The sequence below is a fragment of the Lissotriton vulgaris genome, chromosome 11 (genome assembly GCF_964263255.1).
Source record: "Lissotriton vulgaris chromosome 11, aLisVul1.2, whole genome shotgun sequence".
Lineage (NCBI taxonomy): Eukaryota > Metazoa > Chordata > Amphibia > Caudata > Salamandridae > Lissotriton > Lissotriton vulgaris.
Genome location: NC_141699.1, coordinates 96715635 through 96737334, shown reverse-complemented (window position 1 = coordinate 96737334; position 21700 = coordinate 96715635). Strand labels below are relative to the sequence as shown.

At 43.9% G+C, this 21700-nt stretch overlaps 1 protein-coding gene across 5 annotated transcripts in view; it reads left to right on the top strand.

Moving 5' to 3' along the window:
• Positions 1-21700, top strand: part of LOC147679034 (uncharacterized) — a 463018-nt gene that overhangs the window by 439119 nt on the left and 2199 nt on the right. For 3 of the 5 annotated variants that reach the window (XR_015300871.1, XM_086942772.1, XM_086942771.1), the window contains exon 7: positions 15367-15420. The exons of the other annotated variants lie outside the window; for them this stretch is intronic. Coding sequence is in view for 2 of the 3 variants with exons in the window: in XM_086942772.1 (XP_086798898.1) it covers positions 15367-15420 (54 nt within the window). In the remaining variant the exon portion in view is untranslated. The remainder of the gene's footprint in view (positions 1-15366; positions 15421-21700) is intronic. 5 annotated transcript variants of the gene reach the window in all.

Below are 21700 nucleotides of genomic sequence, written 5' to 3'. Positions count from 1 at the left end.
GATTGTGTTAGGTGTACTTTTCCTCCTGCTCTGGCTCATCTTAGTTTTAAGTTTTGGAAGAATGATTGATGGAAAATACAGTACAAGGACACAGCAAGTCAGAACATCAACTTCGTTCTAAAACCTCACAGATCCTCACACGTTGAAAAAAGAGAACTATCATCAGTGAACATCAAAGCCATTCCTATACCTGGTGGTGTAGCATGGGACAGTACTGATTACGAAATCTATGGCCCGGTTGAACTCTTGAAATATCCACACCAGTTCAAGATTTCTTTAAGTGACTTTGTATCACCTAGTACTTTCTCTGATGATTGGGACTTTGAAAATATTAATAATATGATGTCAGCAAAATTTACAGAACAAGATTATTTGCAGGGTTCATCGAATTATGAAGAAATGTATTGCTTCAATCAATTTGGGCATCATTATTTGCATAAATCTGCTAATCCTAGAAATGTGTTCAGTTACAATCAATGGGAACATTGTCCAACTCCGCCAAAAGGTAGTTCGAAAACATTTTATGAAAAATTCCCATACTTCTCAGGGTTTAATGTCACTGATCCAGAAACGTTTTATTTTAAAATTGTGAATAAGACAGGAATGAAAAACATGTTGACAAACACTAAACTGATTTATTCTGAAAAAAATTATGAAATAATGTCTACATTTGGTTTTGAATTTTGGAAAAACAACATTGAGACAAAAACAGTTTGGGGTACAAAAGAATGGCAGGTACAAGGTTTAGAATCATTATTCAGAGCCTGCATGATCCCAGAACAAATAATGTTCCTGAATGACACCATTCAACAAACAACCTGTCTTGGTCTAGCCAAGATAAAAGATTTAAACAACCCGTCTATACCAAAGCCTATGCCTGATAGAAATAACACTACAGATGAGGGGTTAGACGTGTCCTATATTTTATAACAAAACAGAACAACTCCTGATTGGAAAAAATGGTTGATCTGGCCCACAGACACTAATAACTGTCAAGATAGATTCCTGAACAAAATACAGGGGTTCAAACAGAATAGGCAAGACCCAAGATATTCCCAGAGACAACATCCAAGGATAATTACAACCTATAGTGTAGGAAAACTATGCCTTGAATGGCTACAGAAATCCTCACTTCCCGAAAATAAGCAACACTTGACTTTACTTAAAGAAGGTGCTGACTTGCGAGATTTCTTACTGGGACCTCGCAAACAGTGCCAAAAGCGTTTCATATACGCCGGTATATACGCAGCTTACAATGAAGCTTGGAAAATAACACAAATTAAAACTGCAGAAAAAATACAAGAAATTGATCGTATTAATTTGGAAAAATCACTTTCTGTAGTGGACAATGGGTTAACGACTCTGTCCTCCAGAATTTATTCACTGGACAGCATTGTATCTTCTGCTATTGATATAATAGAACAGGATATGCTAATGTTACAACATGGCCAGTCCCAATTACGTTCTATTGTACAGTTAGGCTGGACGTTACAAAATTTGCGTTCAGGCAACGTGCCATGGTGTCTAATCAACACAACGTCATTATTTTCTATCTATAACCTTACTGATAGACAAATCTCTTTGGCAAAGAGAGGGGCAGACTATATGGTGCTGAGCATTGAAAAACTAGAAAAATTACCATTGACAATGTCAGAACGACCGGTGATTGAATGGATAATACATGGCACCATTACAATCCCGAAAACAACTTTTCAGTTTCAATACTGCCAAAAATATAAACCAGCAGGCCTGTATGAAAGGTTGGGTAAAGGATACAACAAGTCAACCTGGAATTTGCCTTATACACATAGATGTTGGAGTGGGGGCAAGAAAGAAGTATTTCTTAGTGGTAACAACTGTAAAAAGTCACTAAGAGGTACACTTCTGTGTCAAGGAATTAACTTGCATGGAGCCTGCGAAGGTTCATCAAATAACCTTTCATGTCACCTGCACGGCACCCCTGCTACACAGATAGAGCCTTTTTCCAGATAGCTTTCCAACGGCAGCTACATTGAACTTTGGAACCTACTCAACACCACATTGCCGGACGTCGCCTTCCTCACAGAAACATGGATGAACGCCTCATCAGCGCCCGACATCGCCATAGCCATCCCGGACACCTACAAGATCATCCGAAAAGACTGCACCAACCAAACAGGAGGAGGCATCGCCATCGTCCATAAGAACACCATCCGCATCACGACCAGTTCCGACGACAACCTCGCTTCCGCCGAAAACCTCCACTTCCAGATTCACACCGACCACAAAACCTCACTCAGAGGCACCCTCATCTACAGACCGCCAGGACCCCGCACACAATTCAGCGAAGATATCACTGACTTCATCAGCCCACATGCCCTCCCCTCCGAGAATTACATTCTACTGGGAGACCTCAACTTTCACCTGGAAAAGAACAACGACAGCAACACCTCCACACTTCTGGATAACCTGGCCAATCTAGGACTCAAACAACTCGTAGACACCCCCACCCACAACGCCGGACACGCGCTCGATCCTATCTTCACCTCCAGCAAGCACATCACCTTCGATCACACCACAGCACTCCATTGGACGGACCACAGCTGTGTTCACTTCAACTACAAAAAGTCCACGACCCACAACCCCCCACTACCTATTCCGCGAAGAAATTGGAACAAAATCACCACCGAACAACTCTTCACATCGCTTCACCAAAACCCCCCCACTAAATCATCGGACCCAAACCAAGCAGCCACTAAACTCACACAATGGATCACCCAGAGTGCTGACGAACTTGCACCCTTGAAAAACCATCTAATCAAGCAAGGTAGCAAAAAAGCCCCCTGGTTCAACGATGACCTTAAGAAATCCAAGAAGCCCTGTCGTACTCTCGAGAAAGCCTGGAGGAAAAACCCAACCACCGATAACCTAGCCACCTTCAAGAACGCCACCCGCGAAGACCACCAACTAATCAGATCCACCAAGAAATCAGCATTCAAGGATCGACTTCACAACAATACCCAAAACAGCAAGGTACTATTGAACATCATCAAAGAATTCACCAACCCCACTGCCGGCACCAACGACATCTCTCCCTCCCAAGACCACTGCGACTCTCTATCCGCATTCTTCCACAACAAAATCGCCGAAATACATAACCGCTTGAAAACCAGGCCGAAGACCTGCCCACTCCACCCATCTCCGATCCAACACCGTCCTCTAACAACCTTTACGCCTGGAATTCAATCTCCACCGAAGACACCATCCGCCTGATGAACTCCATCCACTCAGGATCGCCAACTGACCTATGTCCCCACCACATTTTCAACAAAGCAGACTCCATCATCCCACCCCATCTCCGCGATGTCATCAATTGCTCCTTCAACTCCGCCACCTTCCCGGAAATCTGGAAACATGCCGAACTCTGCGCCCTTCTGAAGAAACCCACAGCAGACCCCACCGAACTACCGCCCCATCTCACTCCTCCCATTCCCCACCAAAGTCATTGAAAAAGCCGTCAATAACCAGCTAGCCGCCTTCCTCGAATCCAATAAATCCCTCGACCCTTCACAGTCCGGTTTCCGAGCCAAACACAGCACCAAAACCGCTCTCATCGCAGCAACAGACAACATCTGTACACTACTGGACAACGGAGACACAGTTGCCCTCATCCTACTTGACCTCTCCGCAGCCTTCGACACAGTCTGTCATAGCACCCTCATACAACGACTCAGCAACGTCGGAATACAAGGAAAAGCACTGGAATGGACCATATCGTTCCTGGCCGGAAGAACCCAGAGAGTCCGCCCCCCCCCTTCAAATCAGAGGCCACCGAAGTAATTTGCGGCGTACCACTCAGTCCCACCCTCTTCAACGTATACATGAGTCCCCTCGCATCCATCACACGCCAACACAACCTCAACATCATCTCCTAAGCAGACGACACCCAACTGATCCTCTCCCTCACCAAAGACCCGAACACCGCCAAAACCAACCTACACGAAGGAATAAAAGAAGTAGCCGAGTGGATGAAGAACAGCCTGAACTCGGACAAAACGGAAGTCCTCATCTTAGGCTCATCCCCCTCAGCCTGGGATGACTCTTGGTGTCCACCAGCCCTGGGAACCGCACCCACACCAACGGATCACGTACGCAACCTGGGCTTCATCCTGGACTCCTCCCTTTCGATGACCAGACAAGCCAATGCCGTCTCATCATCCTGCTTCAACATCCTACGCATGCTCAAAAAAGTCTTCTGCTGGATCCCCACTGAAACAAGAAAGGAGGTCACCCACGCACTGGTCACCAGCCGTCTGGATTACGGAAACACCCTCTATGCCGGAACCACAGCCAAACTACAGAAAAAACTCCAACGCATCTAAAACGCATCAGCCAGACTCATACTGGACATCCCTCGTCAAGCTCACATTTCCAACCACCTGAAAGATCTCCACTGGCTTCCCGTCAACAAGAGAATAACATTCCGGCTCCTCACACACGCACACAAAGCCCTCTATGACTAAGGACCCAAATGCCTCAATACTAGACTGTCCTTCTACACCCCCACCCGCCAACTTCGATCTTCCAATCAAGCCCTCGCCGCAATTCCGCGCATCCACAGATCCACCATGGGGGAAGATCCTTCTCCTAATTAGCGGCCAAGACCTGGAATTCCCTCCCCACCCACCTCCGCCTTACTCAAAACCACTTCTCCTTCAGAAAGCAACTAAAAACTTGGATATTCGATAAGTAAATGCACCCGCCTCCCCAAGCGCCTTGAGACCCTCTGGGTGAGTAGTGCGCTATATAAATTTCTGAACTTGAACTTGAACTACGTTATAATAAGTGACCACAGCTGTTGTGGCATGGTGCCAGGAAAAGCCTATCTCGTGAGCGTTACTTCCATGGTCACTTGTTGTATGCAAGTATTGTATCCAAACAGCAAACCAGACATGGAGGCGGCAATATGGCCTTCTTTGTATATCTCTTCTATTCGAATTGATACTTTAAGCAGAATGAAGTATTCTTTTACGAAAAACTGTGCCTTTAACCTCGTCTAAAGAAACGTATGACCTGCAAGTTACAAGGACAGCAGCAGAGATACATGCATTATTATCAACAAATTGCCCCGTACATGTCGTAGAAAAGTTAAGTCAAATCTTAAACATGTCAGATACCAGTGGCATCGCACATGTATTTAAGACAATTTTTTCGGGACTGCTATCACCCTTCGAAGCAGTTCTTGGCATCTTCCCGAATTTTGTGCATTCTGTGTTCAACGGCCTACCTCTCATCTTGGGACTCGTATCAGGAATCTTATTTTCATTCCTTCTGCTCCGATATGGCAAGTCAAGTCACAGACAAAACTCAGGCTACAATGAAAGACACGATCCTAGCAGTACAATACCGAGAGCGGATCACTAAAGTCCTTGGCTTGGCTTGGCTAAGAGATCTGAATACAACCTGGTTTCTTTCATTCAGACCAATCTGGCAAGATTGCATCTTCCCTGTTCTACGATGCTTGCTTTGCGGAGAAGAATGCGTGTTAGACGGCTGTCTCACACTTCCATCAGCAGTACCTATGGATGTCGATACTTTGCTTGGTACGGTAACGGCTCATGCAACGTGTTGTCCCCAGCAGCTACCCATTCTGATGACGGCATTCGTTGAGACCTCACCATTACGATTAGGTGGCGGTGAGGTACGAGATGAAAGCGGCACACAGGTACAACCTTCTGTGACCATTGCTGCTCTAAACACTGATGATGGCAATGCATCGCACATATGCACTATTTCCACCTTTTCGGCTTTGGCCCAACTTTCACCTACTGTTGTAGACAAATTTTTTACCAGCCTATCTGAGGTAATGTTCTCCCCTAACAAGAGAATAATATTTGAAATAGCAAGCACACAGTGTTCCCTGAACTTTGAATTCGGCCTTCAGTTTTGATAAACAGAACTTCTAAAAAACATTGGAACTATTTTTCTTCTTGAAAGCAAAATTAGTTTTCCCCACTTACCAAAATATTTACCATTTTTTTGGCACATGAAACTCTGCTTAAAGTAGAACTATTCTTAGAGAACAAGATTTCTAATTTTAAAATATCTAGAGACAATATTTTGACTTAGCCTCTAGCACATGTACAATCTTGTATAAATATGTGATGAAATGGTCTCGACCTTCTCTTCTGCAATGTAATTTTCGTGATTCATTCAGTCAACATTCTAAATGTACACTATATGCATTATCTGAATGATACCACTGCTTGAAAACGTACAGTATTATACTCAATTTTTCGTGTATACACCATTTCAAATTCAGACTATGTATTTTGGGGTGGGCTGATAAACACATGCATCATTATAGGTTTAGTATTGCTTAGTATTTAGTAATGATGGACTTTATACATGAAGTGGGTGTTGTGAATGTATCTAGGACCCTAATTAGATATTCCCGATTTATGCCCTTATGTGGTTATAATAAATCATATCCTTATAAAGGCATAAGAATCATATCCATATTAAGTCATAGCAAATGCAGTCCAAATACGGCAAGGCTACTCCCATAGACTCCTAGAAAGTACAACGCGTTCTTAAACAAACCAAGCCTTCAGCAGCCCCGGAATTCCCCATGCTTCTGTTTTGATTTGTCCTAGACCTCCTGAGAGTCCTGAAAGAACTGCCAGTTCTTAGTGACGTCTTATGTCCAACCTTACGTCAAACTTGGCACCTTCCAGGTATAAATATACTAGCATCTGCCTTAAGCAACACACGGTGGTTTGGAGCAGATCGGCTATCTACTTGCCCGACGCCCAGCTGATGCGAGTGCCGAAGGAAGCCGACCCTCCCTGCTGAGGCACTGAGAAAGACGCTATCTTTTCTCCTGCCGAGAAAATCCAGCTCCAGTGTTTCCCTGACACCCTCGCGGGTTGCTGGGAGATCGAGTCCTGAGAGAGAGATACAAGACCTCCTTCATTCTATACCTAAGGTACGGAGCTGATTAGACCCATAGAGAATTCTTGATTCAGATTCTTGGCAAAAAACTGTAACTCATCTACTCCTTCCCACGTACTAGGCTTAGGTTAGGTACACTGGGGTAGGCGTATCTTAGAAACACCAGTTGAGTATGTTTAGTCATTATTTTATCATTGTATGTATTTTATCCATTTTAAGTATCTTATGGCTTCGAAATCATATAAATGCTTTTACAGTATTATTTCATAATACTCCTTTTACTGTACGCACTTTACTTTATGACAAGTATTGCAATTGTGGCAATTAATTTCTCTTGCATGAGAAAGAAGACTACTCAATAAATAATTATTTTATTGGAAATGCCCGTCTCTCTCTATTTCTCTGCATTTCTGGTGAAACGAAGCATGCCTGATTGACTGAGTAAAATAGCTATCTATTGTTTCCGCGACTCTAGAGATATATTCCTTATTGCAGGGGGAACAAAGTTGTCATGTGATATGGTTGTCAGAAGCTAATCCCTTCTTGTCTAGTCAGGAAAGATAAACGCCTTCTTGTTTATTCGAGAAAGTTTCTAGTGACCTCTGAGCTAGCTGGCATACACAATTAAGTCTAACATATTTAATAGAGACCTAGTCGACCTCAGTCCTACGTCTAAGCTATTGTTTATGTTATTCCAATGCGCAGAGCCTATTGGGAATATAGGAACTACACTACAACCTCACAATGCCTGACTCAACAGGGTCTAGCAGGCACCCTTATACATATAACGTCTTCTCGTGGAATATGCCCCATTATTCTGTGATATGACCTCGGCAGTGGCCGTTCCAGATGAGGGTAGCTGGTAGCCGGCAGCAGTGGGCGTGCTCTTGGTAGCTGACTCCTCCGCGCACCAGTGCGCTCCCAAGATACTCCCGACCCCACCCCACTACTCACACTGGTGAGACCCCCACCTACTCCCAAAAGAAGCAAGGAGGCTGGGAACGCAGCAGCCAAGCCTTGAACCATAACAGCTTAGCTCAAGTTAGCAAGTTTTAGAGGCTAGCTGGACTGGAGCTAATAGTTTTTAAGGGGCAAAGGCAGGGGGCAGCGGAGACCAGAAGGCTGTAATCCTAAACACCAATGCCAAATAACAGAAGGCAAGGCGGACGGTGTGAAAGCTTCGGGGCACAAGGAGAAATGGGAGCATGGAAAAAGCTGCTGGGATGAGTGGGGATGCTGGAATAATTGTGACGTGCGTACACTCTCTCACCTTCCATCAATCTAGGTCAGGACGACTGATCAGTGATCGTGTGTATGCAGTGTTGGGGGCCCGGCCGGGGGTGTTACTGCCGAGGAATTACAAGGCGGGTGGCCCTACGGATTCCATCAGAAATTAGAAATAACTGGCAGAATCACAAACAGTGAGCTCTACTTCAGTCAGCCAGTTATTTTCTCATTTCCATTTCCCACAAATTTCAGTGAAGCCTGAAAATGGTTGTGACTGGACAACCACAGTCTGTTGTTGTAGTACTAGCAGCACTGCTGCAGGTAAAGTTAGTACCGGCGCCCCCCGTACCGTACGTCGTCGTTACCTGTGGGCGTAGGCAGCCGGCAGGGACTCGGGACATGACACACTGGCTTCGCCGGCATGCCTGCACTGCCTTTGATACCTGATTAGGCAGTACTAGCACAACAGGCCAGGCCGCCGCTAACCAGGCTGATCGATGCTGCCAGCTGACCTCAACACGCCACAGGCCGACTTGGCGTTGGCGATGACTCTCGTTGTGGCCATAGCTGCCAAGGTTTCAGATTGCTTATGTGTAACATTTTCATAATTTCAGTGTAATTAGGAGTGACATTCAACGACTATGAGTGACACTTTTTTTGCAAGCAAAATAAAGCAATGAAGATGAAGGAAACCTATAAATATCGGAAATGATACCCATTTCTGCAATAACAAACTGTAAGAACTTCTTAAAACTGCTGCAAAGCACCAGAAATAGAAGTGCCCTAGAATGTGAGAGAGGCCCCAGCGTAGAGCCTGAGCCAGCCTCACTGATGATGAACTCCACATTGTGCAGATTGCAGACAGTGAGTGCAATGCTGAGCTAAGCTCAGGCGCTGTAACTTTACTTATAGGGCAGGCTACTGGCTCAGGAAGTTAGATAAAATATATCTGTGACACTCACTCCCCCCACTATTACCGGCTGTCTCTCCTGTGCGTTCACCACAGACTGCATCAATGGCAGCATGTTCTATTCCGCGTCAGCACTGCCCCTCAGATAGCAGTGCTGCTGAGAAATACCCAGTGGAATAAAAGGCCTTCCCAGCCCTGACTACTACAAGATATGTTTTGTATGTTTTCATTACCATCCTGTTCGGTGGGTTACCCTAGTTACTGTCCTGTGCGGTGTACTGCTTCAACAGTATACCCGACAGAATTAAATTATTACAATAAAACACAAATACAAAAAGGCCTTTCAAGGAACAACAAACAAACTTGCAATTACAATACCAGTGAAACTAAAAGGGCACCACAGCTATATAACGTTGTAAAATGGTAGCAGTGAGCAGGTCTAATGCTAAATAAAATACAATCATGCCCCCTTTTGTACCGTCCTGACTCTTAATAAGCAGCAATACTCACTTTGTGCCCAGGTGAGCATTCTACACGTGTCTTTCACCAATTTTCAAATAACAAAACAACTCCCTGACATGGCCATCATTACTTTTCTAAATTATTACCTCAGGTATGAAATAAGCTAAGCGTGACAGAAGCAGCAGGGCTGTCGAATACCTTGTCTGGCTGCTTTCCTTCTGCATAACGTAGCCATCACTTCCCGAAATATGCCGTGGAACAAACCTTGGTGTTACAATAACTGCAATCATTTTAAGGAATCAAATTATATTCACGTTGCTTTACAGTGGGCCCTAAATAAAAGCAATACAGTGAAGATTCAAAGTGAGTCCCGAACTTACCTGGCATTGTGGTGCAGTGCTTCTGTTCTGGATGCCACGCAGCTGACCTGCCTTGAGACTGTAAGCATTAATTCAATGGGGTAACCCAAAAGGTCTAGGACGTGGGTATCAGACAGTATTAGAAAACAACGGTCCATAGACAATTTCTTCACAATGTCTCAATAAGTGCTTAATAGTTAAATAAACATTAAAGAGTATGAAAATGTACTCTAAATCAATGAATGCATCAATGTAGCAAAACGCAACAGCAAAACATATAATCAAAGGCAATGTATTCATTTATCGCGATAAATGAATAAATTGCCTTTGATTATATGTTTTGCTGTTGCGTTTTACTACATTGATGCATTCATTGATTTAGAGTAGATTTTCATACTCTTTAATATTTATTTAACTACTAAGCACTTATTAATTGAGACATTGTGAAGAAATTGTCTATGGACCTTTGAGACTGTAAGGGCTGGAAGGGCAGCAGGATCCTTCTCCGTCATGTCAGGAGTGGTGAAGACTTGTGTGAACTGTCTGTGGTGAGTTGGGCTCAGCTCGACCTGTGGCAGACAGAACATGCGGGCTGGAATAGGAACGGTCTGCTGAAAACGGGATATCCCGGGGCTGGTACAGCAGCTTGTGGGCCCACAGAGTAGCAAAGTAATTTTTAGAGATAGCACCGGCAAATTATGCCCACTCGGACCACCAAGGATGCGAGAAGCGCCATTTGTTAGGGCGAGAAAATGTTAAATGCAAGTTGGAGCAGCCATTTAGAACATTTAGCTGTAGAGTGCACCAGATGCCTGGAATAATAATAAATATTCCAAAATAACAAACAGTGAAGCCCGCCGACTCCACTTATGCTGGGCCTGGTGGGAACTTCCTTCTGTTTTAGTCAAAGCATATAAAACGGGAAAAGAGGCCCCAGGCCAGGCACGGGCCAGCAGGCAGCTGTTCGCACTGCCACTAAAAAAGGATTCGATTTGGATTTGCACTCGCCTGGCTCTGAGTCTCACAGTGACACGGTCACTTAGTGAAAGGCTTGTCACTGTACAGTTCACTCTATGGGCCAGCTGCCGCCCACGGCCCGCCTGTATCCTCAGACTTGACTGCACAGACGAGTCTCTCCCTCAGCAAACGGGCACGGACGTGCGCCACTCCGACCTTCGACGGACTAACTGAAACTCAGCAGTAGGCCCACTGTTGCACAGTGAGGCTTCCCATACGCTCGGTTCTGTTGAGTTGGATCTGGCGGTAGCGGCCACGATCAAGGCAGCCCGCTGGCGTGCTGCAGGCCTCCACTAGTACCCCGGCAGTGGCAGGTCAGGTGGTGTTGTGCTGCTGCGCCCGCTGTGGTGGTTATGCTTGGTCGTGGTACTGGCAATGTGGAAAAGAAAATCTGCACACGTTGCCGTAGCCACACAGCCCCTACCCCATCCTGACTTAATCTCCCCCCACCCACCTACAGGCAAGTTAGTGGAACTCAGGCCACAGCAGGCACTGGCAAAACTCGGAACCTCTAAGGCAGGGCCGTCGACCAGCGAGGCGCGTAGCGCAGTGCGCGCTCCACCCTCAACACATTTAACATTTATTTAGATCAGGAGGTAAATGGACGGTAAAGCAGGAAGCTCTTTCGGGGGTGAGGGGGGCTCAGCTCAGGTCGGGAGAAGATAAAAACACGCAGGCTGCACAAACTTGGGAACCCACCAAATACGCTGGAATAAATTGAATGTATAAAAGCTGGGATTACTCCAAAAATAGTTGAAAAGAAGTCACAAGGCCAGAGCCCACAATTTAAAAAAAGTGTGCCAGGCCCATGGTATCAGACGCATTAAATTTTTGATGTATCAATTCCCCGAAATGTTGGGGGAGATTTGTGTTTAACTGATTGTATTTCATTAGACGTTCTCACCACCTACAATTCGAAGGTCTAGTGCTGAAGTGATCGACATTTCTTGTTGAAATAATAACGCTTTGAGTCTGCTTAGCTCATTGAAATCTATTTTTTAGAGTCGGGATTCAAGGCCACAACAAACTATCTACACTCCCATGTGGAGAGGGAAACAGAACGTTGCTGCAACAAGTAACTACCTGGGAAACAGACACCACATATGGAATCACCGCCAGCAGACCACAACAGTCCTGATTATTTATTAAGGAGAAGATCACTGCAATTCGAAAGCAATGTGAGAGTGGGAATAATTGGGGGAACAGGAGTTCCTTTCAAATAATAAGCCAAAGTAGGGGCATAAACATTACAGGCGTCGCAAATTTTTACTTTTTGACATATAAGGAATGGCCGGCAGTGGGGTCGCATTCTTCCCCTGTAAGAAAAACCTCTCTTTCAGCTAGCTCACAACGATATGTAAAAGGCAGGGACCATAACTCATATATATATCTGCTCCCAAGAGGTTCATATATACCTACGGGAAATGTTTCAGGCAGGGAGTGAATTGAAACATTGAGATTGGCAATGAGATAACTCTGTGTATTAACCGAACTACGTAGTGCCTCTTAGCTACAGTGAAGGGAAGTTGTTCAAGTTTCTCTACATGTAGCATGCTATAGCTATTGTCCTTCATAGACATTGTTTGTTGTTTGCATGTTAAATTAAATGATAAGAACAATGCGCAATAATTTAGGTAATGCCAAGGAACGTGCCCATTTTTAAGTGTTTACATTGCCCAACCAAATTGCATAACTGATCTAAGCTGATTCTGACCATGATACAAGGTAGACACTTCAGTCTGTACAACGTCAATAACAGAACACACAATATTATCCAAAGTATAAAGGCTAGATGATAAAGTATTAATGCTGTTGTCAACAGCAGTAAGCACATTGTCTACATTATCCAGAGTGTAATTAAATTGGGGAAGCTGTCCATTAACTTTATACAACAAATGATGTCCATAATGTTGATAACATAACGAACCCGCATAGTTAGAATTTAGGTATAAATCCTCAGTGTCAAAGACATCGTAATATTGTAATTCAGAAAACAACAAATTCACAGCATTGACCTCCCAATCGTCTGATTGCAACCCAGGTATTATTACATCACCCAAAGAACACAGAATACATATGGTATCTGTAGGGACTCCCTAGAACTGAAAAAAAAATCGAATGGTACTTTATCCCATACAATTTCATCAGTAACTGGGACCGCTGATATGTTAACAAGGAACTGGTCTCTTTTCACTTTATGCGAGGAGAAATCGACAAGTTCTGCAGTAGAAAGGTCTGGGAGGTAGTGGCCATTAACCAAAAGAAAAAAATCAGTCACAAATCCAATCCACATGAGCAGAAATACCATGGAGAACACTATCCAGTCATACTTCCAAGGTGGAACCAGATAAGTGTTTTTTACCACACAAATATTTGCTGGTGGTGGGGATAAAACTGAAGACAACTTAGACCTGTCTGAAGAGAAATTATCTTGATCGATATAGTAACCCTAAGAACTCAGCTGAAACAATAAAGGCTGGGATTCTGGATTTGAACTTGAGGCTTGCAGTCCCGTAGAGGATTCAAGCGGTGGATCAGAATAAATAATGTCCAATGTGGATGGTGTAGAAGGTAAAACAGATATCCAGTCAACTGAAGACATCCCATACCGGTAGCTGGGGAGAATCAGAAGGAATGGAGCTCACAGGCTGTAAAGGAATATCATGTCCTGGGATACCCCGAGGAATACTATTGAGCATTGGTCATATGGTGTAACTTTACCTGTTCAATTGAAACAAAGCGATTATCGTTGTATCCAGGCAATGGAGGTAAAATCACAGTTCAGGTACCTTGAACTCCAGGCACTGGAACAGGAGCACGGTAGGAGGGACCAAATTCTTTCTTGATCACCACCTGTTCATGAACCAGATGACCAACTTTCGGGAGCCAGCCAGAAACAGGAATCAGAACTGCTGCTTCTTTAGGCAAAGTCAAGGGCAAATGGGTTTTAGCCAGAGCATCACAACACTTTTGTAGATCCTGTACGACAGCACAGTGGTTATCTACGCCAAAGGTTGCGGCAGCCGCCACAACGTCTAAACCTTCAAGGTCCGGAACAAACATCTTGATGCCAAAGAGCATTTTGAATGGGGTCCGCCCATCCAGAGATCTTCTTGGGAGATTATTAGGAGTACGCTGAACCCCATAAAGGTGAGTTAACCAGCCATGGCCCAAACCTAATACCCTTGCTGTTAAAGATTGTTTTAAGTCATGGTCCATTGTGTTATTAGTTATTTTAACTATTGTGCTCTAGTATGCAGTATACGTGCCACAACAAGTAGGAAAATGGCTAACACATACAGTCAGCATAGCAAGTAGTCCGTAAATCATAAAAGGAGCTGTCATTATATATGACAGGGTAACCGAACCTCCCTTCCTTTGCTACAGAAGCAAAAGGTTTATATATCAGAAGATCTCTGGGTGTTAGCAGCAGACCCTGTACCTTACCTTAGCATACACAGATGAAAGTTCTACATTTCAGGTGCTGTCACAATTTTTTCCCTGGATGTGTCCCTCTCCAAGTGTGTGTGTTACCTATCTGTGCATACCTATAAGACAAAATTCCCTAACCGCAGCACTTGCGTGTTTTGTCTGTGTTCTAGGACCTGACCAGAACAGAATAACAAGGGGCATTGTTGTTTGACCTTGTCTACATGTTCAGACTAAATCCCAGGAAAGAACAGAACGCGAAAACAACAGCATGGTCTGTGTAGAGGGACATTGTAGCACAAAGCAAAACATGTTTGTAGAGTAACGTGCACAAAGCAGAGAACAGTCTGCATCGTGCTCATGCTAACATAAGGAAAACAACAATGGGCCTACATGAGACATATGACACAGACAGCTAAACAAGCCTTCTTGCTAGGGTGCCTGTTTACCTGAAAGAAGTGAAAATGTGCACAAGGGTGAATCTGCAAATGTAAAGGGAGCTCGGATGCTGGTATTGGCTTTAGTTAATGGAATCACTTTACACTTCCTGATGACACATATTTATTGTTTTAAGTGGTATTGGAAAGGAGTTATCAGCTGAGCTGTGAAGTGTGTGCTTTTTAAAAACCGCTAACACAGGCCCCTGTACCGAAGGGGCTGCAGGAGTCTGTGTTACGCCCCTAACTGTTCTCCACTGCTCCAACCAGGATTTAATTCTGTGGATCTCTGGTTACAGACCTCTAATAGAGGTTTCAAAAACTACAATAGTGCATTTACCACTGATTAACTTAACTTACATATGTTTAACATTTAAGCATTGTGTTACTTTATATGTACATACATAAAGGTGCAAAGACCGAAAAAAAGTTAAAAAAAATATTTTGTTTTTTTAGCCACCCTTTTAACCTTGCCCCATGGTTACTCGCCCGCACCCACTGGGCACAGCATTACAGTTCCCTTACTTTTTTCAATGTGCTTCAACCGCTAGTAGAGATAGGTTATGAAAAAGTTATACTTCTCTCATTTCAGCTGCACCCATGAAGATCAGATGGAGTCTGCCCCAGAGGATGCAGTCATACCTGGGTAAGGCAGGCATGTACACATGCAATCCGTTGCTCTGATCCCCCCCCCCCCCCACCCCAACCCCTGACCCACACCACACCACCAACTATTTTCACTTGCCTTTGTAAGAAACAAACAGTAGTAACCTATAAGGTCACCTCATGGATGCCAGTTCACCAGGATAGAGGAAAGGACATCAGACTGCATTTTTCTCTATATTAACTCGTTAGGCATTTATTTTGTTTTTTATTTTATTTCCGATTTTTATGAAGTATCACAAACTGAGCAGTGACCTAAGAGCACCATGTGATCACATACATCATTCACATTATTGGATAGATTGACAGGCAGCCATTCGGCAGAGGACTGCAATTAGCTGACAAAGCACTCTTTGATATATGAAAAAGTTTTTGCTAAGAGTCAATAGAATAAAAATGGTGTTCCGGAAAAGTGAGGATAACTAAATTTGAAAAGGTCATTTTCTATTATGAGATTCATTGATGAAGATCCAGTGGATGAGGTTTGCCCATGCAGGGTCCTTCCTTCATATGTCTTGTAACACGTCGCTCTGTAGACAGTAAATTGTAATTGACAGACTTTAAGTTCTATAATCAATCTTAACTTATAGAGTGAACATAAGAGATGGACAATTTGACAAGGTTGCCTGGCAAACAACATTATAGAGCTTTGTGGACTGGGCAGAGAATCTTTCGTGAACAGGAAGTCAACAGGGGGACTTCAAAAGAAGCCTGATAGGGCTTTGATCAAACAGGAGGTGATAAGTACCATAGTTCTAGACTCTGTGAAGTTGGATAGTGGTTTGTTGGAGAGGACAGATACAGTAATAAAGACGGACCATGTCCATAGTTAAGAGTGGGCAATTTTCAGGTAAAGATTGACCTCATCTGGCCTAATCACAGGAAGTGATGTCATGTGATATTGGAACTCGATGCCGTCACGGAAAGTGACATCAAATGACTCTGGAAAAAGCATATGCTGAAGTTTATTTAAATACGAGATAATTTCCTGCAGATTATTATAAAGACAGAAGGAATTGTGAGTGTTTTTGTGAGTGAACAGATTTGAGTTATGATGACTATTTCATTTGCATGCTCAGTATACCCTTGTGATTCAGGTAAAATAGTGCTTAAGTAATAAAAAAATATTTACAACATGAAGTCTACCTTGATTAAGAAGGGTATGTAAGACAGTCCTATCACATATAATGATAACAGAACTGTGTGCCCAGTTGTGGTTGAGCAGCATTTTGGTTAGGAAGAAACCGACTATTCATTGCTGATCACCACCAATAAAGCAGCAGTGTTCTACGTCACACGTTCTGGAAATTATATACCATAAAACTGTGATTTTACTACAACAAACCCACAAAACCATGATTCCTGAAATCATGTACAACTTTTTGGTAAAAAATAACTCAAGTGTTTAAATTCATGATTGCAAATTTTGATGTACCTAACATAGACAGCATCACTGCATCGTAACTCAAACAAAACTATATCCTGCAACATGGAGGACAGTTCATACTCCAAATGTGTCAGATCAGCTATGTTTTGAAAAAGATCAATTTGCATTTCCATATTTACCCAGGCATACTAAAATAGAGCACAGCTATGTAGAGTGTGTTGAAAAATGCAAATACAATAAGATGTTGGACAGCGCTCTGAAACCTTTCAGACACTAACGCCCCAGTCACTATTAGATCTGGGTTAAAACCATCATAGTTATTTAGCTCACATCGCCACTCCAGTTCAGACCTAACCATATGCAAATCAGTCTTTACCCTGTTCAACATGGGAACAGTCCAGCACGAACTGCCAAGCGGAGCCACGTCTTCTCTGGACCGGAAACAAGCATCCTGGGGCCGATTTTGTGTTAATACCCCTTATCAGCCAAGCTAGCTTGAATCCAGCGGCAAAGTGAACAAGGGACCCATATCTGGGCACATCCTGCCAACTTAGGGCAAACACAAGGAGATGATGTGACACTTCCTCCCTGAGCACTGTAAATAAAATAATCAAACATTCAAGAGTACAATTTTAACAATGCAATATTATTCAAATTGCAGGTCATCCAAATATATTTGCTTCAAAGTCCCAAAATAAATATAAAAATATTAGATTATCAATTCAAATTACAAGTCTTGTGGATGGAGATGATGGACGGAGCGCTGAAACTTTTCAGACACTCGCCCCCAGTCACAGATCTGGGTTGAATCCATCATCATTGTTTAGCTCAGTTCGTCACCCCAGTTCAGACTCAGCCATATGCAAATCAGTCTTGACCCTGTTCAACATGGGAACAGTCCAGCACGAACTGCCAAGCCAGGTTTTCCCTGAACCGGACACAAGCATCCTGGGACCGGTTTCGGGGTGTGTTGAATAGTCTTAGAGAGATGTTCATTCTCAGAGTGAGGTACTGTTGTATCTACCATTCTGGAACACAGAATATGGCAATAGAATTTGTTTTATTGAAGTGGTGGAAGTGGTAGCAGTTAGTTAGGAGGAGAGACTCACGGTGAGTAGGGTGACTGTATCACCTTTATCTAGAATAAGATACCTGTTTTTTTCAAGAGGCCTCTGCCGCATCTTTCCATAATGCCCCTTGTTATATTATGTTATTCTTGAATAGGTTGATTTGTCATGCTGCACAGCCTTGGATAAAATACACTTAGAAATGCATCAGCAAACATTTGCAAGAGGTTCAAGGAGCCGCAAGGTCAGTTCCCAGGGTGCCAAGGAATAAGGAGGCAGGTTTACTGACTAAAAATAAATTCTGGTATTTGGGGACCGACACTTTGGTGTAGAGAGGCAATAGCATGTGCATTAAACTGCGAAGAGTTTCCTGAGACTTCCTTTTTGCCAAGGGTGGTAGTGAAGAGCGCGGGGTGGTACTGCACCCCAGGGTATGTAGCTCTAACAAGGTGCTTTGGGGCGTCTGAAGTTTCTGCCCCAACATTTTTGCCAAAGTGTTTGCTTTGAAAAACAGACAAGCAGCTGTTCAGAGACGAGGATTCTGTACTTGAAATGCAAAGCTCCCCTTTTATGAATATAACCTTCTGTCGGTGGGGGGAGAGAATTGGTCCGTATGCAAAAATTCCCTGATGCTATTTAAGTGTTTTTTTTGCTGATTTCTGGGACACTTATTCTTTCAACTAAAGGAACCTTTCTTAATGTATTGATGAAGAGGTCATGAATGAAGAATGGGAATGTTTGCAGGTGCCCCTTTAGAACCTCCTGAAAAATGTTTGACTTTTAACAAATTTATTTGACATTTGGCCCATTCTTTAAAACATTTACCCCAATAAACCTGATGATAGCATTTGCTTCCTTGCATGCTTGTCCACTATGTGTTATTCAGGGTAGGCATTTATGGCCAATGAGTTTGAATATTTTGCAGTCCATGCTGAGCATTAGCACCCATTATCCTCCCTTTTGCAAGCCAGGTCCCTGAAAACTGCCTCCACCACCATTAGTAGTAGTGCAACTGTATTAGTATGTGTGGGTATCCCTACTTTGACTATGCTTATAAAGTTAGACTTTTGTATCAGTTAAACTTAAGTTTTGTTTTTAACTTTAACTGAAACCAAAAGGCCTTGGTCTCAGATAAACTTAAGATCAAAACTTAATTTTAAAGGAGACAAAAGTCTAACTTTACTACGCGTAAATGCCCTTTGTGAATACCGAAAGTCGTAGGTACCAGGGGGGTAGTTTAAAAATCTTGCTGCATTGGTCCTCCTCCCCCAGCACACTCTTCAGTAATGCTGGAGTTCAAAGCTTGTGGCTGTGACTGCTTTGTACCTTAGATCTCATTAATTGGGCTGCTGTGGGTTTTAGCTCAGGGCTCTCACTGCATTGTCCCACAGGCAACTCTTTATTTCTCCAATGAGGGTTACATCTCAGGATCTAGCTGCACTACCCGAAGCATCTCCCAGTAATTATTATTATTATTATTATTATTAATTGGGTTTTATTAAGCGCAGACTACCCGGAGGCCTCGTAGCGCTGAGTGTGACTGGGGGGACAAGTGAGGGTAGTGAAGTTTACGTGAAAAGGAGGGTTTTCAGTTCCTTGCGGAATTTTAAGAGATTGGGTTCGCCACGCAGGGAGACTGGCAGAGCATTCCAGGCCTTGGCCGCATTCCAAGAAAAGGAACGGCCTCCCCATCTGGCACGTTTAGCTTTGTTCTCGGTGGCCAGAAAGGCTGTGCTGGAGCGCAGCGACCTGCGGGGAAGGTATGGGGTGGCCAACGAACAGATCATTGCTGGCGCTTCCTTCCACATAGCTCTGTGCATAAAGCACATTGATTTAAACAGTGTTCTGGCCTTGATGGGTAGCCAGTGGAGTTTTTTTAGAGCAGCAGTCCCTGAGTCCCGCCGGTTAAGGCCCAGCAGGAGGCGGGCTGCTGCGTTCTGCGTGACTTGGAGCTTCTTTGTTGTAGTCGCCGGGGCCCCTAGGTACAATGCATTCCCGTAATCTAAACGGGACAGAATAATGGCTTGCACCATGATCCTGCGGGCTTGTGGAGGGAGAAGTGGTAGTACTTTCCTAAGCATACGCATCATACCGAAACAGGTGGCCGATACGATCGTTGCTTGATGGTTAAAATTGAGATTAGCATCAAGCCAGATGCCTAGGCTCTTTATTTGGGGTTTGGATTGAGGCTGGGTGCCCATACATGGGGGCCAGTTCGGGAGCGGATAGGAAATGTTTGGGTTTCCAAGAATCATAAGCTCCGTTTTATCACCATTAAGTTTCAGGTGGGAGCTGGCCATCCATTTATTAACTGCCACTAAACATTTCTCAAGACTGGGTGGGGAGGCAGTGATTTGGTTCATGGAGACGATCAGTTGAGTATCGTCAGCATATGTGACTAACTCCAGGCCAAATGAATGGACGATGTCTGCCAAAGGGAGCATGTATATATTAAAAAGGGTGGGGCTCAGGGACGAGCCCTGAGGCACACCCTGATCAAGAGGCCATATCCTGGATTGTGTGGTACCCGATCCTACTCGGAAAGAACGGTTTTCCAGGAAGGATTGTAACCAGCGTATAGCTGTTCCTGATACTCCGATTTGCTTGAGACGGTGGATGAGGATGATGGTATTCACAGTGTCGAAAGCGGCACTTAGATCGAGCAAAATAATTGCTGTAGTGCCGCCTGCGTCCATCTGTTTCCTAGCTAGCTCAGTCACAGTCAGAAGAGCTGCTTCCGTTCCCAGCCTGGGGCGGAAACCTGCCTGAGAATCATGGAGTATATTGTTTGATTCTAGGTATTGAGTGAGAGATATATTGATGTGTCTCTCGAGCAGTTTGCTGACCCATGGAAGCAGGGATATAGGGCGGTAGTTGGCCATATTATCTGGATCTAGGGAGGGTTTTTTCAGGAGAGCTCGTACTTGAGCTTCCTTCCAGGCCGTAGGGACTATGCCGGTACTGATGGAATTATTAAGGGTGTTGAGTATAACTGGCCGTATTGTATCTGTGATCTTTTTTAGGTGGCAGGGTGGTGCGGAATCACTTGGGGATCCTGATTTAACTTTCCTCATAATGTGCTCCAGAGCGTCTACTCCTACTGGGGGAAACTCTTCTAGTCTGTAAGATGTGATGCCGGGTGGCATGGTTGCTTCAAGGTCAGCTATATCTGGAGCCACAAATGCTGAAGAGATTAATTGTATTTTTTTGTAAAAATATTCCGCTTGATTATTACATCGGAATTGTGCTTTGCTGGGATCCTGGGGAGTGGATGGGGTGTCAATTAAAGATTTTGCAATTTGGAATATTTCTCTGGGACAGTTATGGGCGTTATTAATTTTATCTTCAAAGAAGCGGGCTTTGGTTGAGTTAATCTCTGCTTTGTATTCTTTTATAGCATCATGATGGTTTGTTTTGGCTGAGCTGCTGCGAGAAGCCCTCCAAGATCTTTCTAGCTTCCTACAGTGTCTTTTCATGTCTTTGAGTTTGGAAGTGTACCATGGTGATGCCTTAGATTTAGTTTTTTCCCTTAGTGTTGTTATTGGTAACACAGAATCAAGGGCCTTGGAGATCCATTGGGAGTAATTATCATACAATAGTGTTGGGTCATCCGTAGCTTGTGGGGTGGTGGTAAGTAGGGCATCTGTCCACCTATCGACAGAGAGCTTAGTCCATTCTCTTCCTTGAAGCAATGTACGTGGGGGTGGTGGGACAGAGGCAGTGTGTAGCCACCGTAGCGGGACCAAGTAGTGGTCAGACCATGTGAGGGCCATAGGGGTTCCTACCTCTAGTCTGTGATCGTTGCTAAA